Raw genomic sequence first — 27,881 nt, forward strand, 5'->3', positions numbered from 1 at the left:
TATTTCAGGTCTGTTTTTACCTTCCATGTTCTTCCTTTTCCTTCCTCTCTCCCCATTTCACTATAGCCTCTCTCCCCTTTTCCGTATTTCTCATTTGCTCCCTCCCAGTCTTTCCTCCCTTCTCTTTCTTCAACTTCCCTTGAGTCTTTCTTTTCCCTTCCTCCCTCCTCTTATTCCTTCTCTTCTAGTTTCTCCACCTCCCTTTCTTTCATTCTTCACTTCCTTCTAAGTCTTCTATTCTTATAAAGCATAACATTTTGTTTCAGGAGTGGCCAACTCCGGACCTCAAGAGCCACAAATAGGTCTGGTTTTCAGGATATCCATGAGGAATGTGCATGAGATACATTTGCAGTGCATGCAAATCTATCCTATGCATATTTCATTGTGGATATTCTAAAAAAATCCAGACCTGTTTGTGGCTCTTGAGGACTGGAGTTGGTCACCCCTATTTTACTTACTTGCCTTTCCATGCAGACCTTAAGGAGAGGTACAAGAAAGTACTGATAAAACTATACCTTCTCTCTCATGCCTCTCAATATGTTCCTTTATCCTCCCAACCTTGACCTGCCAGTGGCTCGGTTCCTGTGAGCCAAGTGACGTCAGAGGGATGAGGGTGGTGCAGCAGTAGTGGTATCTGGAAGATGCTGAAGCAGCCAAAATATCAGCAACAGCCCAGAGCAGCATGAAAAATATGGAGTAGCCCGGCCTGCAATCAAGATGCCAGTCTGCATCTAGCAGTGACAAGAGAGACGGGTGCAAAGCATTTGGTCCACCACCGTAAGCATTGAGAGGGAGGGAGGAAAGCCGGATGGTGAACTGCAGCCAGTACTGTTGGAAGGGAGGGGTACCCAACCCACAACCAACAGTACTGGGAGTGAGGTGGAATGTTTGCTGGAATCCAGCAGTGTCGGATGAGAGAGAGGTGGAGGGCCCAGATTTCAAGTAGCAGCATCGAGGAAGCAGTAGCGGTGTACCATCCTGCGGTCACCAGGTTCAAGAGAAAGGTATGCTGCCCAGGCCAAACCAGCAGCATCTGGAGGGAGGAAAAGAAGGGTCTGTGACTGCAGCGTTAGATTGTTGGACATTTAAACAATGATTCTGCAATCTGGGCTAAATTCAGTCGCAGAGAGTAAATCCTGCAGCAGTTACCACATTGCAGAAATCCTGGGGCCCTAACATACAAGCTCACTCCAAGATCAATTTTTCATATCGGTTGTCTGAAAATTATCTTCCCTCATGTGGCTAAAAATCTGCATGCTTCCTTTGGCCACACAGGGAGGAGGCGTTCCCAGGGGCACGTTTAGATTCAGGGAGTAAAAGTACTGCATGGATGGGAGGAAGGATGGCCTAGTGGTTATAGCAATGAGCTGAGAACCAGCAAAGCCAGGGTTCAAATCCTGTTTCTACCACTGACAATCCTGATGACCTTGGACAAGTCACGTCCTCTCCCATTGCCTCAGGTATCCACTTAGATTGTAAGCTCCTTGGGGCAGGGACTTTGCGTACTGAATACTTACCCTCATACAGCACTGCATGCATCCAGTAGCACTATAAAAATACATACTGTTATATTCTAACTCTATGCACAATGCACATTGCTTTTCCAACAAGAATCTACCCACGGAAAAAGCAGTTTCGAGTGATCACGTGTACTCTGTACCCATGGAAAATTTCAAAGTATGTGAACTTGTACAAAATCCATGCGTACAGAGTACACGTAGTCTTGGTCCCAATGTGGACAGTTAAGAGCCCACATATTTTTGTATTTTTGCACATAAAAATATTCAAATTCTGCACAAAGAGAACCCTTATTGTAACTTTGTGAGACTGAACAGGTTATCACAAAACACAAGAGTGCAATAAAGACCCAAAAAAACCCTGACATCAGCTGATGTTTTTGCACTTATCTGTTAGGCATGCTTCCATGTGATTCCATCCATTTAGAAGCAGGCCTAACAGATAAGTGGTTGATCAAAATGTTTCCCCCGATGCAGGAATGTACCAAAACATCAGCCAATGTTGGGAATTTTTTGGGTCTCTATGCACGCTTGTGTTTTGTGATAACTCATTCAGTCTCACAAGTTTACAATAAGTGGTTTTCATTGAGTCCTCTTTGTGCAGAATCTGAATATTTTTGTGTGCAACTGAAAACGAAAACAAAAAAATGTAACTAAATGGGATAAATGATTGAGCAGCCCGGGCTGTCCATTTAATCCCTACCTCAGGTTTTATAAATAGGACTTAAAAATTATCATCTTGCTGACATCTCCTTCACTATTCTAAATCATACTTAACTTGCTGTGTTCATACAAATATGTGTTCTAGCACTGTTTCCTATTTCTTTGATTTGCAGAATTTCTATATCCAGGTTATAGAATTGAAAAAATAGGATTATTTTCCTACACTGATTTTCTCTCATGTTTTTAATTAACCAAACATAAAAGAGAGCTTCAGAAGCATCTGGATAGTATTTATAACTGATGGCAACAATCATTTTATATGGTTGACTAGCAAGATGATCAGTGGGGCTAAAACTCAAACACAAAGAAACATCTACTATGGAAATCAATCAATCTAGTGTTAAAACTGCCAAGTCGTGCCAGGAAGATCAATTCCTAAATTAAGGTGTAATCAAATAAACCGAAAATACCCTTTTCAAACCACAATTGGAAAATAAATCTCTCTTTTATCTTCTCACAGTATGCTATTTACTATATCTATATATGTGCCAAGTAAACTCAGTTTTATATTTATTTTTTTCCTTGTAAAAATCTGAATAGCTTCTAGCTGATTTCATCTGATCTGAGGGGGAAAAAAAAGAAGAAAAAAAATCTAGTGCATGCATATATATTATTAGGATGGTTCACTGTTATTGGTTTGGATATGTGCATGACCAGGCGAGCCAAATAACATAAGCAATTCAGAAAATTGGAGAGATCCACATGCAGTAGCCTTATTGTTTGGACTGTAAAAAAATTGTATTATTACACATGCTGTGACAATGACATGAACATCTTGAGACCAGTGTTCAAGCGAGTTTCTGAATTTTAGTCAAGATGAAATTTGCTATAGAGAAGAGTAATTCTATACCCAGGAGACTAATTTGTGGCAAAATACAATCCATTCTGATATTTAATACTAGAGCAACAAGGCCAGAATTTGCATTTTATTGTAATGTTTTTCTGCTCTGATTTCTTCTTTACTGCCTTTTCTATATCATCATAAACAGAAAGTACAACTTGCACCAGAGAACACCAGTACAATGCTGGAATACAGAAACTGGTGATGATTTTCACCATAAACCAGTGTCCCTTAGATGGCCTATGACATGGTCATGAATGTGCTTGTAGCAGAATGAAAGTTAAGAACCATATGCAACTGGATAGTTGATCTGAATATGTGAAAACAGCAAGTAGTACAAAATATTTCAGTGGATACAACATTAATAAATAAAAGGAGCTAAGACAGAGACCATGAACCCCAACACTACCATGTTAATTTAGAGTTTCTGTGGTTAAAACAACAAACAGAAATGCCTGATCAGCCAAGTATTAAAGAGTTGAATAGACAGATTTTTTTTTTTAATTATTATTATAATTCTGACCTAACAATCGTCCGGATAGATCCCAGGGAATCTATCCGGACGATCTTAAACTGGCCTCCATCAAACCACTCTTAAAGAAACCAGATCTGGATCCTAAAGATCCCAATAGCTTCCGCCCGATCTCCAACCTTCCATTTATAGCCAAGGTCATGGAAAAACTAGTCAATACACAACTATCTGATTACATCAAAGACCACAAAATTCTGTTCCCCACCCAATATGGATTCCAAAAAGCAGCTAGCACAGAATCCCTTCTCATATCCCTGACAGACTATCTCATTATGGGCCTAGACAAAGGCCACTCCTTCCTTCTGATTCTCCTGGACCTCTCGGCAGCTTTTGACACTGTTAACCACTCCATCCTCCTAAACCAGCTGTCATACATCGGAATAACAGGAACGGCATTGGCCTGGTTCAAAACATTTCTTGATAACAGAGGCTACAAGGTTAAAATACACAATAAAAAATCTCTCTGTCATCATTCCTCCCTAGGAGTTCCCCAGGGTTCTTCCCTATCCCCCACCCTCTTCAATATTTACCTTCTTCCTCTATGCACGCTGTTAACCAAAATGAACCTAAAACACTTCTTTTACACCGACGATGTCCAGATCATGATCACTCTTAAAGAATCCGTCACAAAAACACTTGAATATTGGGAAAACTGCCTTCAAGAAATCAACGGCCTCCTTACCAACTTAAACTTAATTCTAAATTCTTCTAAGACCGAACTCCTTCTCATCTCCCCAGAAAACAGCACCATCACCACAAACACACCAGCAAACCTTCACATCACCCAAGCAAGAGACTTAGGGGTTATCATCGATAATCGGCTAAATCTGAAATCCTTTATCAATCAAAGAAATAAGGACTGTTTCCACAAATTACACGTCCTGAAAAGAATAAAACCAGTCCTTCACTTCCAAGATTACAGAACGGTTCTGCAAGCTATAATCTTCTCTAAGATAGACTACTGTAACTCTATCTTACTAGGTCTTCCCGCATCTCACACCAAACCTCTTCAGATGGTCCAAAATGCGGCAGCCAGAGTACTGACAAACACGAGGAGAAGAGACCACATCTCTCCCATCCTTAAAGACCTACACTGGCTGCCAATCCACTACAGAATCATACATAAGTCCATTACCACTATCTACAAAGCCATCCGTCACCACGCTCCACTCAACCTTCAAATCCCACTTACAAAACATACCTCCTCCAGACCTATTAGAGAAGCTTACAGAAACTCACTACCTGTACCTCATGTCAAAGACTCAACATATAATATTTAGAGACCGGGCTTTCTCTACAGCAGGACCATCACTATGGAACTCCATTCCACCGGAACTTCATCAAGAACCATGCCTTCGAACAGTCAGAAAAAGGCTTAAGACATGGTTGTTTAAACAAGCCTTTCCAGACCCTAATTAAATCTCATTTCAACGACAACCACAGTCAGATATTTTTAGAACATTGTAAATAATTGATCTTAATGTTAAATTTCCTTTAGACTTTCCTCCACCCAGTTTGAACATCCTTGTTTTATTGTAACTTCAGATTCTCTTTTCACTTGTTCACAGTTTTTTTCAGTTTTATTTTACTTTACACCCCCCTGTTAAATGTAAACCAGCATGATGTGATTCTTATCTAGAATGCCAGTATAGAAAAACGCTAAATAAATTAATTAATTAATTTCCTCCTGCTTCTTTCAGCTCCAGCTCAATTGCAGCCAGCATCTCTTGGTCAAAAGTGACATAAGCCTTCATTCACAACTACTGGGATATTTCTCCTATTTTTATAACCTTCCCTAATGCAACTACTGCACTGATGTTGTTTGGCCAGAAGCTACTGACTGCAATTCCTTCTGGAAGTCAGTACAGATGCACCCTAGCTCCAGCCAGCAGGTGTCACTATTGAGCAATAGCTGGAAGTCCCTTCTCTTTAGGGGTTGGGAACACTGCCTCTACACTAGCATGCCCAGCCAGGATGGGTCAGGGAGCAAAAACTGGGCCTAGGAATCAAACCGTAGCCTGCTGCTACTGCTGAGATACTGGGCCAGCTCAAGTTTTGCATACTTTCAGGCTGAATCAATATAGTGCACTCAGCTGAGTGCATGGCTTTACACACGCTTGAACGCACATCCAAAACCCCTCACGCAATAAGGGGACTAGCACGTCCAAAACGTAGCTAATAGCGCTTATCACATGTAAATTCATGTTGATGAGGTTATTAGCATTTACTCCTCAATGCAAAAATTTGTTGCGCGGCCACGATGTCCATTTTAATGCTGCAAATTCAATGCCTGTACGGGAGCAGGTGTTAAAGCATGCAGTGCTAAAGGGCTGTCAAAAAACCCTCCAAAAATCCTGCTTTCTGTGATTCTTCCTATTAATATCCTACCGATACTAAATAAGAGGAACCATAGAAAGCAGAAGTATGTCCCATTCAAGGGCTAAATTTTAAAAAATCCTGCTTTCTGTGGTTCTTCATAGGGGGAAACCACAGAAACCAGCATCCTCAAGGTCTGGCCCAATCGGAACACCTGCTGACAGTGAGTGAAGGAGTGAATACATTGATATTATGTGTCGGGCACTTAATATTTATTCACTCCTTCACTTCCTGCTGATTGGTCCATTCACTGTCACATGTAAGTGAAAGGACCAATCCCCTTTCAGAAGGTTGTCCTGAAAGTGACAACCTTCTGAAAGTGACAAGTGTCAGTGAAAAGGACCAATTAGGAACAGCCCTGCAGTGGTGGGGAAGGAGCTCTGACCAGAAGCACAGGCATTTCTCGTGGGCAGCTGATGCAGAGTACAAGGGTGCACAAATTATCCATTGCCTGTCCCTTTTAGTGTGGCAGCTCATTTGCCTATTGCATCGAGCGCCCAGGACAGGTGGATGTGCGCGCATTCAAAAAATGTGTGCACAGTTTGGACATACTTTTTTACGCACTGATATTGCATCGACCTGAATGTGGTTTATTTCTATGTAGCTTCAGGAGGCAATTTGGATTGTATTACAATTCTTTAAATCCTGGAATAAAACCTAAGGTACCATATAACCTGGACCAATTGTGGTCAATAGTAGAGGTAGAAGTGTAACCAAGAAACTTTCAACAAGTACATGTGGAAAAAATATAGCTATGGGAACAATCTAATGCATGATAACAATCACCTGTGATTTCGGGGCTTTGCAATAGATAAATTTAAATTCCACTTTTTAACAATCACCATGACTTATTTTTGCTTTTAGTTAAATTTCACCACATGTATTAGCACTTTCATAATAATTAAAATCAACATGGGTTTAGAAAGTTGTATTTTAGATGCATAATAGAATAAGAACACAAAGACTGCAAGACTAATGAGCAACGCCTTGAACAGTAAGCTGCTCTGTTGCTCTGGTAGTCGAGTGCTGCTTCCAGGCTCGACAGTGAATAAGCTTTAATTCTGTCTCGCTAGTGATTAATTGCGCCTTTACGATAGACCAGTGACTGCAATGGCAAAAAAGAAGGGTCAATGGCAACTACCAACAAACAGCAATATTCATGAACCAAAAAGGTTTTTTGGGACTGGGTGTAGCTTGCTTGTTACGGCGGTTACTACCCCGAATCAATTAAGCCTGATACTTCACTTGGAATACATATCCAGTGCAGCTCACTGCTTCAACAGCAGGGGGAATGAAGAAAATAGGATTTATATTCAGACAACAACCAACAAGGACTGAATTGCACAGGCTGGGTAAACAAATAAGAGTGGGAGTAACTTGCTTATTGCGGCGGTTACTACCCCTAACCAATTAAGCTAGATACTTCACTTAGATGCAGCTCCAGCACTGCTCTCTACATCAATGGTGGGGGTGGAAGGTATATAGAACCAAAAAGTTACTAATAAGGGCCAAGAGTAACAGATAAGTATGAGAAAAAAAATAAGTGTGAAAGCTTGCTGGGCAGACTGGATGGGCCGTTTGGTCTTCTTCTGCCATCATTTCTATGTTTCTCCTAAAGGGTATTTGCTAGCTTTGGACAAACTTTACATGTAGGCCTTTTTCTGTAAAAATCACCCAAAATTTATAAGCCCTCTGGGGATAGGAAAATACCTACAGTACCTGAATGTAATCTGCTTTGAAACGCCAAAAACGCGAATATAAATAGCATATGAGAGAAAATGGTTAGTGCCTGCTATCATGTAAGTTAGTTCTCTCTTCTTAAACATTTTGGGGGATAATTTTCAAAAGAATATATGCGCTTACAACTGGGTTTTATATGTGTAAATGAGTTTTTGAAAACTGATACGATAGATGCTATTCAATTGTCAATAGTTTTTCCGCGCATATATTCACTTTTAAAGGTGAATTTTTTAAATGTTCCTTGCAGAAAAATTAACATATACGCACATAAGCAACTTCTGCTCTTGTATTCTGTATTTTATAAACGTTGAAAATATGCATGTGTTTTCACTTTCACACGCACGTATAAGAATGTAAAAAAAGGGGCTTTCTGGGGCAGTGCCAACACTCACACAAGTTGCTATTTTAATAGACTCGCATATATTTTTCAACTTCCTTACATATTTAGACACCTGCTAATTATCTGGAGTAAGTGATATCAAATGTGTTTATTGGGTAGTATTGACTGGGTGGGATGTCTGGGTAGCCGCGGGGGGGGGGGGGGGAGTTCTGGCTGAAGAAACAGAAAGCTCTTGATGATCTGGAAAAGGACTGGACGAACTGGTGGACTAATTGGTAAAACTAGTTAATTTCCTCGACGCACGCACACACGTTTTAAAATTGGCCGACTTATGCGGGAAGTCCTAGTTTACTTTCACAAATAAAACTTAACCTGAATATATTTTTAAAATAGGGTGGGTAAAGTACGTGGTTTCAAGGCACTGCATGTTTCCACGCTTTGGTAAACATAAGCACATGTTACAAAATGCTATGGTAAAACTATGCATAGCCACATACATGCATATATGCCACTGCACGCTGTTGTTTGAAAGTTATCCTCTAAATGCATAAATGGGCTTTTGAAAATTGCTATGATATATGCTACTATTACAGTTGTCTATCCTTTTGAAAAATTACCCCCATTCTGCTTATTCAGTTACATTGAATACTGGTGTAGATGGTCTACTTTCAACTATTTATTACTAATTTTATACTCTGTGATTTAATAGAAAACTACCCCAACTATAGTGGCATTCAGCAGGAGCTTGCCCCTTTATGCGCCTTGTGCTTCTCTGGTTTTGCATTCTGGTTTTTCCATCTTTACCATAGCTAATACTATCCACTATTCTTCTATACCTACTATTCCTGACAGGGGCCGTTATGGACTGGATTGTCTACCTCCATTAAAGAGACCTTTACATTCAAGGTCTACTCTCATAAATATTCCACTTTCTTCCTTTCTTCCTGTTATCCTCTCCACCTCTTTTGTGATCCTTCTGATAAATGCTCACTCTATTTCTAAAATATTGTGGAGGGCAGCATTGATTTTTCTGTGTCACCAAAACCTGGCTGCGTGATTATGATACCCCCATTTTAAATCAATGCTGCCCTCCACAATATTCCTATATCCATCAGCTATGTGAATTTCGGAGAGGTGAATACTTAGCTGTCTTTTTAAAGAAATCATTGCAGTTTTCCAAATTTCCGACTTCGATCCCTGCTCCATATGAACTTCTATTCCTTAAATCTAAGCAGTTTAATATTTGCCTAAGCAGGAAGAGGACTTTATATGCAGAATACTTTGACTAATATTGTCATTTCCTCTGTATTTGTTTATATTTTTTCCTGTTTTTCTTTATATGTATTTCTGCTTGCAAATCAAGTTTGTTGCTTGAAATATAACGAGAAAAATTAAAAATTAAAAAAAAAATGTGTCTAAACTACTGTCATCCCCCAGGGTCTTCTGCAACATAATGTTTCTCCTTTTATTGAATCTCTCACTTCGGCTGAGGTTAATCTTCAGAACACTGTGATTTTAGATGATTTCAACCTTCAAGTGGATCATTTTCCAGTCTCCCATACTTGTTTATCATTTCTAAATATCGTTCTGCTTTGAACAACTTATCACCAATCCCACACATCATGCAGGTCATTAATCTGGACTGATTTTCCAAGTCCCAAATAATTATCACAACCACAAAGGTCCCATGGTCTGACCACTATCTTATTTCCAGCTCTCTCGTTTTGTTACACGATTCTACAAATACTTGTGATCTGCCTCCAAACTTTATCAAGCAGAGGCTTCATTGACCCTGATGATTTGCGGTTCAGATTTATTCCTTTATTAACCAGAGACTTCAATGATTCCGCAAGCGCAACGAGCATTGGGATTCATCTCTTTCATCTGTTGTTGATGTTCTTGCTCACATCAGAATGGTGACAAAAAAACGACAAAAGACTGCCCCCATGGTTCACTACCGAACTTTAGTCCCATAAAAGACTTCTCAGATGAGCTGAAAGGAAGTGGAGATCCAATCCTATTCCTGACTTTCTTAATGTGTATAGAGCTACTTTATCATCCTATCAAACAGCAACTCTTGCTGCTAGAAAAGCTTACATTTATTCTAAGCTCTCTCATTGTTTTAACAACCCGCGTGAACCTTTTCACTCTGTAAAAGAAATTATATCGCTCCTGCATCCCATTCTGGTACTTCGCCTCGTTTCTCCCAGCCTCAATATTGACAAGACCTTTACTATCTTTTTCACTCATAAAATTGAGACAATCCGTAATAAATTTCCCAATGCAACTATCTCTGATGGATCCACTTGGGATTTCTTCTCTGCTGTTTCATTTACTGAGATTCAACAATATCTCTAGTCCATTGAATTCTTGTTCTACTGTCCTCCTCAAGATTCCTCGTCATAATAAATCCCAATTCATTTCTGATTTTGTCAATACCTCACTTTCTAATGATCATTTACCAGACTCTCTAAAAAAGCCCTCTATTAGACCTGTCTTAAAGAAACCTCTTTAGACACAGCTGATATCACAAATTATCATCTGATTTCATTTCTACCATTTCTGGCTAAATGGTTGAAAATGTTGGGTTGAAACAACTCTCTGTCTTCTTGGATGAGCATCATACTCTGGACCAGTATCAATTTGGATTTCGGAAGTTCCACAATAATGAAATGCTGTTACTATCTAGCTTTGTCACCATTCACCGGGGTTTTGATGGTGGTACGCAGTATATGCTGTTCCTCCTTGATATCTCAGCATTCAACACAATTGATCATGTCATCTTGCTTGCAAGTACTTCATCTCTTGGTTTCGCTGGTGCTGTTTACAATTGGTTTCACTCCTACCTTTCTTCTCGTTCCCAACAGGTCTCTACAGGTTCTCACCATTCCACATGGCATGCTGTCCCTTCTAGCATACCCTAAGGCTCTGCCTTATCTGCCGCCTTGTTTAACATCTACCTCACTCCTCTCTGTCACCTTTTGGCCAGCCTTGGGATACACTATAGATTATATGACCATGATATCCAGTTCTTTTTTCCACTCAAAACCACTTGCAATCAATCTGTAAAATTTGCATCATTCTGTCCTTCTGCAATTCAACAATGGCTATGTTCCAATAAGCTCTTGCTTAACATTAATAAAACAAAATTTTAGTTCTTTCCAGGTTCCCAGTCTGTTTCTTACCCTCTCAGATTATGATCAATGACTGTCAACTACCAATTTCCAAGACACTGCATAACCTCAGCATCACAATTGATTATTCTCTCTCTATGCAGCCATACATTGCCTCACTTTCATGTTCACTCCTCTTTAAGTTACGTCTTCTCAAACACTTTAAACCGCTACTTGAGTCCTCTGATTTTTGCATGATCTTACAATCATTTCTTTTCTCTAGCTTAGATAATTGCAACTCTTTTTTATTGGTCTTCCTGTTTATTCCATTCGACCCCTTCAGATACTTCCAAATGCCGCAGCTCGTCTTTTATCAAATACACCGATTTGTGAACACATTACTCTGGTCCTTCCTCTGGCTTCCTATCCCCTACTGAATTCAATACAAACTTACAAATACTGTCCACAATATGTTAAATAATATAACATCCCCTTGGATTTCCTCCACCTTCTCAGTCTCTGTGCTCTTCCAATCACGATCTCTTTGATATACCTTCGGCAAGGTTCACTCTCCTTGATGAAACTAGGGATCGTGCCTTCTCTACTGTGCCCCCACTCTATGGAACTCTCTTCCTTCAGATCTGAGACACCTCAAAGATCCAAAAGCTTTTAAAAAATCCCTCAAGACTCACCTTTTCAAGGTAGCATTTAACATTACATTGCCTATTTCATTTTGCCTCAGATATCCAAAAGCCCTCAAAAGATCCTCAATATTCATGTTTCAAGCTGGTATTCAACATCTCCTAGCCTTATCTGTTTTTGTCCCAAAGATCCAAAAGCCTTCAAAATCCCTCAAGTCTCGCGTTTTTTAATTTGACATTTAACATAGCCTGTTTTGTACAATGATTTTTTTTAATGTTTGTATGTGATTGATGATGCTTGTGTATGTTTTTATTTTACCCTGCCCTGAACTTTGGAAGGGTGGGCAATAAATATTTTAAATAAATTAATTTAAAAAAAAAAGAAAATTGATACAATGCAAATCTTTGATACAGTATAGAAAGGAAGAGCAATAATTACCAAATAAGGCACATAGCATGGTAATCAAACGCCAGTGATGGCTTTAAAATGTACACTTCACAACAACCAATGTGCAAATGAAGCTCCTGTGGTCTCCGTTTCCCAGTTTGTTTTTTTCTGATCTTTCCCAGAGTTATGCAAGGATACGGTATTTTCTAGATTTTCTACCTTACATTGAAAAACCAAAGAAATTGGCCTGCTCTATAAATCTTATTTTTAGTTTAAGAAATCTGAACATGGCATACGTTTCTTCTCCCTAGTCTCACCCATTTTGTAATTCTTCGCCATGTCCAGCTGGAAAGCACAGCAGATCTGAAACTGACTAAATACTGCTATTGGCTGAGGCTGGTGCCATTTTTAAAAGACTGGTTGGCAGGGCAGGAGTCAAGGAGCATTGCTCCTGCCATTTGCAGCTGGGGGGCCCAACAGAAGGGGGCAAGAGGGGGCTAAGGACCTGGCCCCATTTTCAGGGGTCCAACTAGGTAGGACCAAGCTCCACTTTTTTTTTGACAGACTAGAAGGGAGTGGGGGGGGGGGGCCCAAGAAAGACCCCCAGCTGGGCTCAGAGCATGCCCCACAGCTTTTCTGTGAATATTAGACGGCCTTGGATGTTTGGGGTGTTTTTTGGTTCAGGAACCAAATCAAAATAAACATTAAAGAAATCAAAAAACAGAAAAAAAAAAGTCTGAAATGAAAAACTTGGGCCTGCACATCCCTATTTTCCAGGTCTCCGTTACAGGGTGTAGGTATGGGTGTATGTGGGTGTACTGGGAGCAGCTGTGTGTGTGAAAGGAGTTAAGGAATATGCGGGATGTGGTAGTGTGATGGGCGCATGTGAAGTGTTTGTTGGGATATATAGTATGTGTAAGTGTGGCAGTTTGTGTGTTGTGGGGATGTAGAGGGAGAACATAGGGGTGTATATGTGGTGGGGTGTGGGGTGTAACCTTTTTGTGCCATCCTTTGGCAGTTGCTCCAATTATTCTCCCAGTCTCTCTCTCTGCCTGTGTTGCTCTGTGGCAACGTGCTTAAAGAGTGAGGTGGGGTGTTTGGAATGCAGTGCTGGTCAGTATTCAAACAGCTTCTAACAGTTTCCCATAAAAAGCAATAGGGATTATTTCTGGAGGCTCGGTTCTCTGCAAATACTGATCTGATGTTCCTGGTTTTCAAACTTTTCCAAGATATTCGTATTTTCTTCCCGCATGCTAAATTGGAATTTCCATCCCTTTTTCAAGAGAGTTATTGTGCCATCAATTCCTTTTACATATTCGTTTTCAACAAACTGTATGTTGGAAAGCATAACAAGGCACTATTTTAATGCTTGGTACAGCTAATACATTATTTAAGAGCACAGCCCCACACAACAGCAGCAGCAAGCAAAAGTAGAGTCTGTTAACCACAGACATTTTTGGCTGATGCTCATCACACAACAGTAAAAGCTATGATGGACATTATGGGAAATAAACATCAGCCGTGAAACATTTATGGACAGAGGGTCCAATGTGAAAATCCAATTAAACAACTTAGCTTTCTCGAGTGAAATGTACCACCTAGCCTATGACACCCAGTTATAAAGAAAAGAGAGAGAAAATATGATAATGCAGTTGTAAAATTGGCTGCTGCAACACATCTTTGTTCTAACTTTTATCACCATTATTCCGAATGTTCAGTATAAACACATTTGCTTGGATTTATACATAGGGAAAAAAAAAAAAAAGCCAAACCACCGTTTCTATGATCATGTAACACACCTTCAGAGAAATAATCAGGTAGAGAACCAATGTCTGCATCGCATCACTGTTTCAATAACAAATGAATGAGCCATTCACCTCTGTCCTAGATGTGTCTCTCTTGTAAACCAAAACAATCTGCCAAGATCTGAGTCAATCCTGATTCACAAGTTTAACCGACTCCGGAGCCTGAATGAAAAGGCAGCCTGACAGGGGAATCCATGAGGAGAACAATATTCTTGTACTTTCCATTTGAAAATTATCTACAAGGACTGTGGGTACTATGCAGGTTACTCAACATTACTCTCTTTATGGCAGAGTACTGAAATATTGCTGTGCTGCTTGCACTGGAAAAATACATGCCATGGGAGAGCTGACAAAATCTCATTGCCTTCTCTTCCCTAAACAGCTTGGTAGTTCAAGCAGGGCTTCACATTATGGATTCCAGTCTAAACTGGCGCTACAGGGTGTGCAGACCGTGCAATTGCATGAGGCCGTACACCCAGGAGAGCGGCAGCTGCGATGGAAGGGAGCCCAGGAAAGGGAGCAGTGAGAGGCCAGTGGACCCCCATCCCACCGGCGACGTAAGAATGCAGAGGCCTGTGCGGCCGTCAGTGGATCCCATCCCACTGGCGGTGGAAAAATGCAGAGGCCCATGTGGTCACCAGCACCTTGTGTGCTGGCCGGCACTGCGGTACTCAATTCTCGCAGTGCTAGCACTTCCTGTATGATTATTTTGCGATGCACGAGATGAGCATACAGGAAGTGCCAGCAGTGCGCGTGTTGAGTACCATGGGCCAGCCCGCACACGAGGAGAAGCCGAAGGAAGGATGCTTACAGCTCTGCAACGAATCCTGTGCTCTCCCAAGGAATGAGGCACCGGGTAGCAGCAGTAGTAAGAGAAACCCGTGGGACCCTGCCTGCACAGAGGTTGTATGTGTGTGTGTGTGTGTGTGTGTGAATGAAGCCTGCCTGGGGGGGGAAGGGTGTGTATGTGTGGGTGAACGAAGCCTGCCTGAGGGCGGGGATGGGTGTGTATGTATGTGAATGAAGCCTGCCGGGGGGGGGGGGGGGGGGGGGGATATGTGTGTGTGCACCTCCCTGGGGGGATGGGTGCGTGTGTGTGAGAATGGGAGCCTGCCTGGGATGGATGAGTGAATGGGAGCCTGCCTGAGGTAGGAGAGTGGTTGGGTGTGAATGGGAGCCTGTCTTGGATGGGTGGATGTGAATGTCTGCCTGGAGGGGATGGGTGTGTTTATGTGTGAGTGGAAGCCTCCCTTAGGGAGGGTGAAAAACATTTGCCACCCTCACCAATCCATGACAAGTTCAAGGTGACTAGAAATCAAAAGTTTTCAGGTATGGGAAAGCAAGGTATTTTTCCAATCTTGTTTTAATTATCAGGTGTTTAATGTGCCTATTTTGAAATTTTTTTATTATAATTTAAAATTTTTAAAACTTTATATATTCTTAATTATTGGATGTTATTCTATTTGTCATCTTGTTGGCAATATTCTTTATAATATTGTGGCTTATTATGACTGATTCATATTTCTTGATTTTATTGTTTGATTTATGAAGATTGATAATGCTTCTATTTTTCCATTGTTTCATAATATACAGAGTCTAGCTTTTTGGAGTTTCTAGGTCAGTTTCTGTCTACACATTTCTATTTATATTTTATGATGAAGGTCTGTGTTCTGCATGTGTATGTGAGGTGAGGTATAGTTTCTATGTAGTAATTTAGAGCAGACTGGTTTGCTCTGCTTTCCTAATAGGCGGTGTTTAGGGCCTGGTGTAATGTTTGTCTTTTCATGTAGTTAGTAATTTTAATTTAATTTTTTTATCTTCTACTTTTTTTATCCTGACTTGCCCAAGGTCACAAGGAGCAGTGGTGGGATTTGAACCCTAGTCTCCCTGGTTCAAAGCATACTGTTCTATCCACTAGGCCACTGGGATTTTTACTACATTCTTGGCAGTCCAAGGGCCAAACCCACACCTTAGCTGTGTTAGAATAGCATTATCTAGGTTCCAAGTATCTTTTTTTTTTTCCAGTTTTTCTGGTTGGCACTATAGCAGTGCATGTTTTTCTGTACAACAAACTGGTGCCAGCTACAGAGCCCAGCCAGCATCAATTTTAAGTAATAGGTGGGGAAGGAGCACCAGAGGATCATTCCTGCACAACTGAGAAATTTTGGACCTGTAGATTGGGTAAAATAGGTACGGAAGAGTGTGTTAATTTTCATAGTTTCAATTGCCGGAGGGAGCAGGGCTTTTTTTCGGTGGCGGAAGGGGAATTGGGACAGAGCATGAAGCTGACAGTTTCTACTGTGTGTTGAAATAAGAAGAGTTCAGTGGCACCTTATAGACTAACCAATTTATTAAAGCATGAGCTTTCAAGGACTGAGTCCACTTTGTCAGATGCATTGTGTGTTGGTTACTGGGGAAAACAACAAAAATTTTGTGTTAAACAAAAACAGAATGGAGGGGGGGGGGGTGGGGGGGCAGCACAGCAATTTTTCACATAGTACAGCAAAAATGCTAGCAACCAGTCTGGAGCCAGCTCTCCAAGCTAGACAAAATCTAAATCCAGAAACAGCTGGTCTGCCCATTTCTTGTCTCATTGCAGATTCTACAATGTTCAGATCTCCCATTCATCATTTAAAAATGAATAGGTTATGGTTGTCCCTGTAAAGCAGCAGCACTATCCACATTGCCTGTTGCTTGCATATATTTCTCTCTCTTTTGTTTTACATTTATGTTTTATGATCTTTTAGTATATTTAATAATGTGAATTTTATTGTACATCGCCTTGATTTACTTACGGAAGAAAGGTGATTAACGAAATGTAATAAACTAACTAAACTATCTTTTGGTTTTATTCTTCAGTCTCTCTTTGTCCTAATATATTTTTTTTACGTTTGACTTTCTGGAATAATGATTATGCCCCTTTTTAGCATGGTTAGTGAACTCACTACTGCAGGACTTCCCAAACCTGTCCTGGGGATCCCACAGCCAGTCGGGATTTCAGGATGTCCACAATGAATATGCAAAGGATAAATGTACATGCACCAAGTCTCCATGATATGCAAATTATTTCATGCATGTACACGGTAGACATCCTGAAAACTGAACTGGCTGTGGAGTCCCCAGAGCACGTTTGGGAAGCCCTGTCCTATGGGGTTGTTTATGCTTTGCATGGATCAGTTTTATGCCCAAATGAGGTTCTTTCATGGATTGGCCAAACAGCACCACTAACTTACTTGTATTAATAGTGGCAAGAGGTGTTAAATCCAAAGAGCTTTCAAAAATTTTAAGCATGTTTCTAATCAAAAACTGTGTAAAAATCAAAATGAAGCATCCTAATAAAACTGAAATCTTAATTTTTTGCTTGTAACTGGCTACAGATTTTAAAATATTTTGGTCCTGCTGCCTAACTCTGCTGGCAGACATGTGCCATCTCTCTTAATGCCACGCACTCTTCTGGAGAAAAAAAGTGAATATAAAATGGATAAAAATGTTTTCACTACTGCTGTCAAGCAGGGCTCTACAGGTGAGGTTTCCTCTTGAGAAAGCTGTTTTCTTGCAGGTTAAACAGTATGAGGCGGATTTTAAAAGGGTTATGCGCGTAACCCTTAAAAAAAAAAAATCCCTGTGCGCGCCGAGCCTGTTTTGCATAGGCTCGGCGGCGCGCGCAAGCCCCGGGATGCGCGTATGTCCCGGGGCTTGCAAAAGGGGCGGGGTGTGGGCGGTCCGGGTGTGGGGCGTGGTGTGGCCTGAGCCTCCAGGCACAGCGGCCGGCAGGCGTAACTTCTTCAACAAAGGTAAGGGGGGTTCTAGGTAGGGCTGGGGGGTGGGAGTAAAGTTCCCACCGAGGCCGCTCGGAGGGAACGGAGGCAGGCTGTGTGGCTTGGCCTGCGCAAGTTGCACAATTGTGCACCCCCTTGCGTGCGCCGACCCTGGATTTTATAACATGCGCACGGCTGCGCACGCATGTTATAAAATCGGGCGTAGATTTGTTCACGCCGGGTTGCGCGAACAAATCTGCGCCCACGCGCAGGTTTTAAAATCTGCCCCTATAGGAATGGATAGAAGGTAGGAAATATAGTTTGGAAAGCACTTGCAATATTTACCAACAGTTGCCTTTCCCCACACACCCAGCAAAAGTATTCCCTCAGGCTGCAAAACTTCTCATCTAAGCAGAACGGTGATCTCATACAGAAAAATTAACTTTGTTGGCCATTTACAATGTAATAGAGTGAAAAATTATTAACTTGCAAGGCAAAGAGAAGCTACTTGGGCAGGGGAGTCACACCAGAGAAACCAGTAAAACTCACTGAGTTGATGCGAGTTAACCATCAAGGAAGGGTGGCTCTCTCCATGCTCTGGGTGAACCACTTGTGTAAATTAAAAGTAAAAGAAATAACTATTTTCAAGTTTGGTTTGCTAAAGCATATTAGGTAAAACCAGAGTTTGTACCTAATTAAAAGCAAGCAAAGTAAATCTTAAAAGAGTCAGATTCTGTGCCAAGAGAACTCCTGGATCAACAAATATTGAACTAAAGCAGCGTGAGCTGGTTTCCAGGAACAGAAATTGATGTCTAAGCAAGGGTTTCACCTGTTCTATATGTATTTATTTATTTATTGCTAGTGGGTTGTTGTTGTTGTTTGTTGTTGTTTTTTTTTTTTTTTTGGGGGGGGGGGGGAGTTTACACTTCTTTAAAGTGAATGGCTGGAGGAACTGATTGGTGCTGGGTAATTTTCCACCACAGCTCTGGCAGGGTACCTCAACCTTGGGCTTACTTGCATCTATTGCTATTAAGCTCTGGGATGTCTATGTAACACAAATCTGTTTTTGAAGTATTCCTTCCTGTTTCTCCAGATCCAGGGACCTTGAAGAGCTCTATCAATATGCCTAACCTGCAGCACCCACAACAGCTATTTCATTAATAAGGCCACACATAGATCTGGCAATATACTTCACCTCCAAAAATCACCTTAGTCTAAAGCCCATAAAGCAATTGTCTTGATGCATAGTAATGCCCACAGACAGCATGTCCTAATATTTAAAAAGATCCTTCACAGTTTTATCCAGCTGCAGCACTTCTGCTATTCCACTGTTAGCAAAACTGCTAACAGTGTCTAAAAGAGTAGCACGACTATGTTAAAGGAAAGGCCTCGTAAAAATATTAGTATTAAAGCAATAGATATCTTAAGTTACTGTACGATTCTTCATGGCTTGTTTTGTTTTGCTTTTAAAAAACCAGAGCATAAAAATCAAGGACTTTACTTGTACAGCATGTTTCCCTAATCTTCCAAATGCAATTTTGATTTGTAATTGCCAAAACTCAGCCTGGAATTACTTTGCTTCTCTCTTTTAGGGTGTTGTAGTTTCAATTCTGTACATCAGTCCCCTTTTGTTGAGAGGATTTCTTTGATGATGCATTAAGGATAGGCCGAAGTTTGAAGAGCCATGACATGGTTATTTCTTAACTTTGCTGCCCTTTTCTCAACAGGCAGTTATGGTCTAATATGTCAAAGATTTCAATTTGTTCTCTCTCAATTATTGCATCAAAATAATTATTGTCTTCAAAGTTCTCTCCTTCTATGTCTGATTTTCATATGGTTCTCCTAGCACTGCGGTACACAATAATTTAACTGGAAGATACATTTGGGGGGTCTTGTAAAACACTTGAATTGAAACATTTTTGACAAATAAATCAAATAAGAAGAAACCATAAAGCTTTAGCTAATGGTTTACAGCTTATAAGAGCTTTCCTTAAAGGTCCCTTCCAGATCCCTGCATCGCACTTACACTACTCACATCTATTTCAGCCACAGCGGGACAATTTCAACCCATGCTTCTGGTACAAAGATGCATCCAGACATCCAGCTTTTGATGCAGGGATGCATCCCTTGCTCCTATTACAGATATAAATACAATTCCCAGTGTAACAGCAAACAGCAACAGTAATCCTAGCTTCTGCAATTGAACTGATGTAAAACCCAGCGGCACTTGATCCACAGACTGAGGCTGATACAAATCACATTATTGACATCAAGCTCATCTATAACTTTCATTTCAGTTCAGTTTCAATATGACTCACAAGAACCTATGCAGCTCTACAAGTTAACTGAAATTAACTGAAGTTGCACTTAAAAAAGAAAATCTCGCAATTGATGACACTCTTCAAAATTCAGTATTTTTAGTAGTCATATTTTGGATACTGGTAGACAAACTCTACAAAAAAAATTAAATATTATGACATTTGCCACCAGCATAAAACACAAGTATCTGTGTGGACAGAGGGCAACAATAGAACACCAATGAGATCAATATTCAGACAAAGTCTGGCTAGCAAAGTTAGTCGAATTAGCTTATCCAGCTAACTTTGGAGGTATACTCAATAGTGCAGCCAGCTAACTTTAAGACAGCTCTTTGGCCCGACCAGACTTAGTCAGCTAAGTCATCCAGCTAATTCTGAATATCGGAGTTAGTCAGCTAACTCAACTCCCCCCAGATACGCCCCTAACTTACAGGCCGATGTAGTATGGTGCACTGGCCAGAGCGCACAGCTTAACACGTGGTTGGACGTGCATTTTGGACACAAGGCCATAACCCCCAATGCAAAATGGTGGCTAGCGCATCCAAAACGTGCGCCCTACTGCCCACATAGATAATAGCGCTCATGACATAAATTCATGTCGATGAGTGCTATTATATGTATTCCCCTAGATGCAGAAAAACAAATGTGCGCCCAATCCGCACATTTGTACGCTCAGAAATTAAGGCCAGCACAGAGCTGGCCTTAATTTCTGAGTGGCCAAAAAAAGTGTACAGAAAAGCGGTAAATACTGCTTTTCTGTATTTCCAGGGCTGTTCCCGATTGGTCATTTTCACTGACATTTGTCAGTGAAAGGACCAATCCCCTTTCAGGACAGCCTTCTGAAAGGTGATTGCTCCTTTCATTGACATGTGACAGTGATGGGACCAATCAGCAATAAGTGAATAGATTAATATTGTGTCCAACACTTTAATATTGATTTATTCACTCCTTCAACTGCCGATTGGTCCTTTCACTGTCACGTCAGTGAAAGGACCAATCACCTTTCAGAAGGCTGTCCTGAAATGGGATTGGTCCTTTCACTGACAAATGTCAGTAAAAAGGACCAATTGGAGGCCAGACCTTCGGGGGAGGGAGCATAGGGCAGGTTGGGCTCCCAGCCATGTCTCCTAGGCACCCGAGGTGCACATTTTCCTTAGCGCGTCCTTTTTAGCTCGGCAGGTCATTTGAAGGGAGAGGGGGTTGGGCGCGCATTAAGAAAGCGGGCGCTCAGCATTGAGCACCCGCTTTCGATGAGCCAATACTGCATTGGCCTGTTAGCCAGCTAAATTCTAGCCAATTATTTTAATAGCTGACTAGAAATTAGCTGGATAAGTGTTCAAATATTCATTTAGCTGGCTAACCACTGAATATGAACCTCCGATATTTTGACTGCAGATTTATACTACAGTCAACACATTTTTTTTTTCTAATTAACGGGCTGATTCACTATGCTTTTTTGTTTTTGCCCTACAGATATAACCTTCATGAATCAGGCCTTAAATCTGTAGGACTTTGCCACTGGGCTGATTGTCAGATGCGAATTGAGCTTCATGAACAATTTGTGCCCTTCTGGTAAGTTCAGATTTCAGTTTCAACCAAGGTGCAATATCAATCACTGTTGTATGATAAAACTTTTTTCCACATTGCTCATAACAAATGGGCATCATGAAAAAAAGGAGCTTTGTTGTCAATTTTAGATTCATTTAATAGCAAAAATGCCTTTCCAATTGAGTATGCGGTTCTTTGCTCTATACAACAGTACAATATTTACCAATCATTGTTTTTATAACTGAATAATATTGTTTATAAATAACTATGCAGCCTATATTCATGATTATGCCCTTATACTGACTGTTCTTCTGCACCACACAATAAGTCATGTACTTGTAAGCCTATATACAGTTAAACCAGTGTCTGTGTTTGCATGATTTAAATTATTTATATGTACATACATATACATAAACGCTCACACATAAATATATACGTCTGTGTATATACATATACTGTATATACACACACACGCACACATCTATACTCCAACAATCATTTGTTCATTTGTGGTGTGAATATTTATATTTATCATCTAGTATTCTTTTTTTTTTTTTTTAATTTTTCATTGCTTTTGCTGTTATAGATCCGCTATCCTGGCCAAAGGGACCAAGGATGCAAAAAGACTGATTCCACACTGTGAAAACCAAGGAACACTTAAAGCTTCAGCACCAGAAGAAATAGAATTTAGACTGTGGAGGGCTGCTTTCGTAGCACATACCCCCTCTCCACGACTCACTGCGCTCATCTGTCGCAAGAACAGTCGTGCTGGATTTAAAAAAAAAATCTGTCTCCTTCAACATCCCCAACTCCCTTATACCAGCTGGTAGCCAGGAATTCTTCTTCTATTAAAGTGTTTCTTAAAGGATTAAACTCAATGAAGATTTCTATTTCTTTCTCAGATTAAGTAGTAAAAACATTCACTTTCACAAAGCATGTGTAAGTTTATACCTGCACTGAAGATGCTCAGTCTCTGATTTCTCTTGTTAAAAGACACTGGCAAGGTGCAAGCTTTACGTGGCTCCTTAGACAAGAGCTCTCTGTGATAATTGGTCAGGTAATTCCAGTTTTGTTTTTTTTCTTTGAGCATTTGCTTTTGACCTGAAATCTTGATTAACAGACTGAGCCTGATCAGTTTTCTAGAAACAATGGACCACTGAAATTAGGAACACAGCCAGTGGCAAGAGTACAATGATGGGATCTTCTTATGCGGTTCCCTCCCTTATTTCTTTTGATCTTTACTTTTGATATACAGCCCCATGTTGCAGTGCCGAGTCACTCCTAGTTCAGGAGAACAAACCTTGCAAGTCTCCACCGAGTCTGGCTTCCATAGGAAGCAGATAGCCAGCAAGTAGGTTAAGTGTGAGCCACAAATCAGCTGTGGAAATTCTGCACGGAGGTCTGTTTCTGTGAAAGGCGGAGCAGTTCCTCTCGGATGGCCTTGATAAGAGAAGCAGAGGAGTGGCCAGGCTGGAGGTCCTCTGTGGAACTGGAGGGGTAAAAGAAGCTTGGCCCCTGGAGGTTGCTGTGAGGCAGGTGGGCAGGTGGAGCTGATGGCTGTCTGGCTGAAGTCCTGGGCATCTGAAACACCGGGGAAGAAGGATATTCCTGATGGCCAAGCAAATGGGTCTGACAAGCAAAATACAGAAATACATTATTATACTCCAAGTAAATGAAACACAGTAAGACACACCACAGAGAGAAAACTTCATCCAGTAATTATAAGCTATTTTCCATTCATTAAAGTGAAGGACTCATAACTCTAGCTACAGCTAGGCGCAGTAGAGATGCGAGAAGTTCTTCAAAATAACATACTCAAAAGCGTCAATGATTCTGTAAATCTTTCAAAGGTTTGCTGAAACTTTCTGAAGAAATCTGAAGCAGATTTTATTAGACTACAGTCCTGCTCTAGATGTTTTTGAAAAGAAATCTAATTTTTGGAATAAATTTTGGATTTTTCAAAGTTCTTTAAAATTTGTATCCATATCCACCAATAAAAATCTGCTGCACTTCTTCCATGAACCTGGGGGAAATCTAAAAATTCCATCAGACCAGAAGCAGGCTGAAATCTGCCTGGCTAAAGTTTTATTTTCAATTTATTCACACATCTCTCATAAGTAGGATCCCTGTACAGGCTTCCCCCTGAAGCCACTGCAAACCCATAATACTTCAATAATGCTGTCTGTACGTCATTATTCCAGCTTTGGGATCATATCAGCAAACACTGTTGGGGGCTGGACAGCTCAAAGGAATAGTCCTAGTGATATAGAGCTTCTAACAGAGCCTTTCACCTCTTGCCCATCAGTTCAAGCCCTGGCTTAGGTCAGTAGGGACTTAGAAAGAAAAAAAAAGATGGCCTATATGAAATCAGATGGTAGCCTCAATCCTCTTCCAAAGGCCAGAGCAGAAGTATTCACATTGTCACTCCTATCATATTCCTACAAGTCTGTGAATTCTACTGCACATCTCAGTCATTTCCTGTAACAAGGATATGATGAGGACGAGATCAGCAAACAATGACAAGTAAGCTGATATATTAAACAAAATCCAGATCTGCACCATTTAAATATTCAGTATAAGATATATTGCTCATTTTGTGTGGTGGTAAAAACAGAGTTATATCCTAAGCCAATAATACAGTTCAAGTTTCCATCATTACAACTGCCTCATGATACAATCATGGCATCAAATCACTTAATCTGGCTATCCCTTCCACCCCGTCTCCAATTATTTCCCTTTATCTGTCCTTCCCTGTGCATACCTCGACTTCATAGGGTATGTCTAATGATTGCTAAGACACCTCAAAGTTTAAAAAGCTTTAAAGTATAAAATGTATGAAAATCATGATAAGAAGTCACATTTACTTCAGTTCCTTAGAGGGAACAGAGAACTAAAATAACGTTCACATTGCAGCTCCTGCCATATTCCCATGAATTTGTGAATTCTTGCTGCACATCTGCAACAAAGGACAGGAAGTTCTAGAACTAGGTGGTCACAATATGACTCTCCGAGATTATGGCTCTCATTAAAGGGGTCCCACCGGGAAAGATAACCTTCCAAATAGCATGGGAATGAGATATTGGTGAGCAACTCGAGGAAAGCGAATGGGAATAATCCTTTATCATTACCAGCAGAAGCTCAGTATCTTCAGCGATAAAAGAAAATGGATATATAGCTTTTTATAGATGGTATATTACTCTTGATAGATTAAGCAAGATGCATGGGGATAGTAACAACATTTGCTGGAAAGGATGTGGTGCTATAGGAACCTGTTTTCACCAGTGGTGGGAATGCCCGATCACTGGGCACTTATGGGAAGCAGTCCTCGACTTTATTTACCTAGTTATTCACCTCCGGATCCCTAGGGACTCTAAAATCTGCCTACTTAATATATTCCCTGATCAGGGTTCAACCCCCTCTCAACGTTGGGCTCAACAAGTAGTTTCATCTGCTAGATGCAAAATTGCTCTATGATGGCGTAGGCCGGACGTCCAATCCATTAGAGCTGTACAGTCTAGAATAGATAGGGTATACTATATGAGCAAACTTACAACTCTACGTAATAATAGACTAGCATCCCATGAAAAAATCTGGCTGCCTTACTTAAATTGGAAATCTGGATAACATTCTACCTTTGGTGGTACTCCCTACTCATCTGAAGGGAGTACACTTCGATCCGGGCCAATGGCCATTACTCTACTCTCAGACTCTTTGCTGCTTTTTTTTTTTTTGGCATACTATTGTAGTATTGCCACCATCTAGCTATTTCTAATTGTGATTCACATTTTTGGGGCTTGTGGGATTTAGCCCCTATGTTATGTTATGTCCTCCAAGTCACCACTACTGCACTTACAGTCACACACTGCACGACGCTGGATAACCACTGAGGGGTGGGGGTGGGCAAGGGGAGGTACAAAATGAGAAAACTCAATCACAGGTTTATGATCTTACCATTTTATTGTAATTTAGATGGCTGCTGTTACAAGATTCTGTTACATATGGGCAACAACTGGAGCCCATTGTTTTTGTATTCTTCCTGTGTTGACTAATAAAATTTAAATTACTAAAAAAAACAAAGAGAGGGGTAGTCTCAAGATCATCAGAAGAGATTTTTTTCACAGAAAGGGTGATGGATGCATGGATTTGTCTCCCAGAAGAGACTGTGCAGACAAAAACTAACTGAATTTTTAAAAAGCCTGGGATAAACACAATGAATTCTTAATGGCAAGAGGAAAGCAATAAGCACTGGGGTAACCTGCACAGAGCAGCAGTTACAGCCTAGAATAGCACTGATATGTCTACATTGTGCTTCTGGGAAGGGATGGGGTAATCTACAATGAGTGTCATTTACAGTCCAGAACAGCAGTGGCATAATTCCAGTGGAGCTACAAGAAAGCATTGGGTAACCTGCATGGAGTGAGTTTCAACCCTAAAAGGAATAGAGAGGTTGGGTGAGGAACATAGATAGGGGAGGGGGAAGTGGATGTCAGGTTCCATATGGGAATTTGTATGTGCATCTATCCAAAGTGGACATGTTGCTGACGGGCAGTCTGGATGGGCCTGGCTAGGTCTTTATCTGCCATCATTTACGATGTTACTATGTAAAGCTTTTGCTCTTTCAAGTTTTGCTCTGTTGGAGGTGCTGCATCTCCAATGAAATGTTAAACTGATGCTGACATTAAAGATCTTAAATGATGTCTTAGTTAAATCCCACCTCCCCCATATATCACTTATTCTGTGGTTACAGTGACATGCTTTGAGATACTGAAACAGGAAGGTTCTCACAAGAGCATGCAGAAACTGTTTTCTCTTCTGCTGCACAACTCCTTTATCAATCATAAATGAAGAGTCATGGATAGGAGCCAGCAGTAAGGATGAGAATAAGCTCCATCTACCAATAGCTTTGCCCTTGACTGGATGCATGCTGTCTCACGAAGACATGAAGAAGTCACTGAACCAACAGATTTCTCCCCTATTCAAATCTTCAAGTTCATTCCCAACATGCTCAATCCCTGTCACAATTCTGAACTTACATTTAACCTTGATTTCCCTGTCAACATGCCATTAGAATAACTAACCTAAATGGCCCTCTTAAAGGCACTAGTATAAGGGTCCATCAAAAGTGATATTTTTTTTTTTTTGGGGGGGGGGGGGAAGACATGTAGAAGTGTACATTCACTCCTCCTGACCTTCCATGTTGTCCTCAAAAAATGTTTCTTTCTTCAGTAACCAAGAGTATGTGCAGTGTTGCACAAGATACGTACTTTCCCCAGCAAATAGACAAATATGTACTGTCTCAGCAGCGAGCGCAGACAATTCTTCCAGCAGGTAAAAGTATGGGCACTGCATTTACACACAAACGCCAGGTAGTGATCAGAATGCTGTTTTACGTACATAAACGTGTTTTTACCCGCATGAAATGTTGCGGTCCTGCCCGCGAGGAGCGCGGGCAGGCTCTCCTACCTCACGCGGCCGGTCGGGCCACTGATGCTGCTGCCTCCGTGGCAGTCTTGCTGCTGTGTCCGGGTTCCTCCCCGGCTACCTTTTGCTCTGTGCAGCGGGGCTGACCCGCCGCGAGCTCTCCCTCGCGGTCGGGACCCCTGTTGTCGCTCCTGTGCCTTCCAGCGTGCTGCAGCCGATGCCGGGGTCTTCAGTCGGCAGGGAGGCCGTCCCTCCGGTGCCTGCTACAGTTCGGGTCCTCGCCCGGCAGGGAAGCTGTCCCTGCAACCTTCTACAGCCCTCTTACTCTGCCTGCTTCTGTCTTCGCGGCTGGGAGCCGCTCCAGCGACCTGCCTTTCACCCAGCTTCAGTCCAGGGCTGTTCCTCCTCCCTGCCTGCTTCTCCTTGGGCCTTCCACGTGGCTGGGAACGTCACCAACGATCCCGTCTCTCTTCTCCAGCTTCCTTAGGCGTGGGCGCACACCTCTCTTCAGCTTTTCAAGGGCCAGCCAGGTGTGGCCCCCTGCTGACCCCTCCCTGGGCGTTGTCCTCTTCAGCCCTACAAAAGGGCTCGGCGTCCATTCCAGCTTTGCCTTCACAAGGAGTTGGTCACTCCTGGGATCCTGCTGTCCTTCGCTCCAGGAGTCGTCCTTGTTCCAGCACTTCTTCAAGGTCCTGTGTTTCCTGTTCTTTGTTGGAGCTCTTCGTCTTGTCCAGATGTCTTCCTGCTGTTCCTGTAAGCTTTGTTCCAGTCCTGATGCCCGCCTGTTGTTCGTGTTCCAAGTCTAAGGTCTGTCTCCTGA

At 41.4% G+C, this 27,881-nt stretch overlaps 1 protein-coding gene and 1 long non-coding RNA gene across 2 annotated transcripts in view; one reads left to right on the plus strand and one right to left on the minus strand.

Annotated features, from left to right (window-relative positions):
- The first annotated feature begins 14,421 nt into the window (after positions 1 to 14,421).
- LOC115090547 lies at positions 14,422 to 22,364 on the plus strand. The gene is made up of 3 exons (XR_003856417.1): positions 14,422 to 14,573; positions 21,566 to 21,664; positions 22,227 to 22,364. It is a non-coding gene; the product is annotated as an uncharacterized LOC115090547 (long non-coding RNA).
- KIAA1549 (KIAA1549 ortholog) overlaps positions 22,130 to 27,881 on the minus strand; it is a 185,278-nt gene continuing 179,526 nt past the window's right edge. The window contains exon 19 of the mRNA XM_029599771.1: positions 22,130 to 23,269. Coding sequence (XP_029455631.1) covers positions 23,015 to 23,269 — 255 coding nt within the window. The 3' untranslated portion in view covers positions 22,130 to 23,014. The remainder of the gene's footprint in view (positions 23,270 to 27,881) is intronic.

Source organism: Rhinatrema bivittatum, chromosome 4 (genome assembly GCF_901001135.1).
Source record: "Rhinatrema bivittatum chromosome 4, aRhiBiv1.1, whole genome shotgun sequence".
NCBI classification, from domain to species: Eukaryota; Metazoa; Chordata; class Amphibia; order Gymnophiona; family Rhinatrematidae; genus Rhinatrema; species Rhinatrema bivittatum.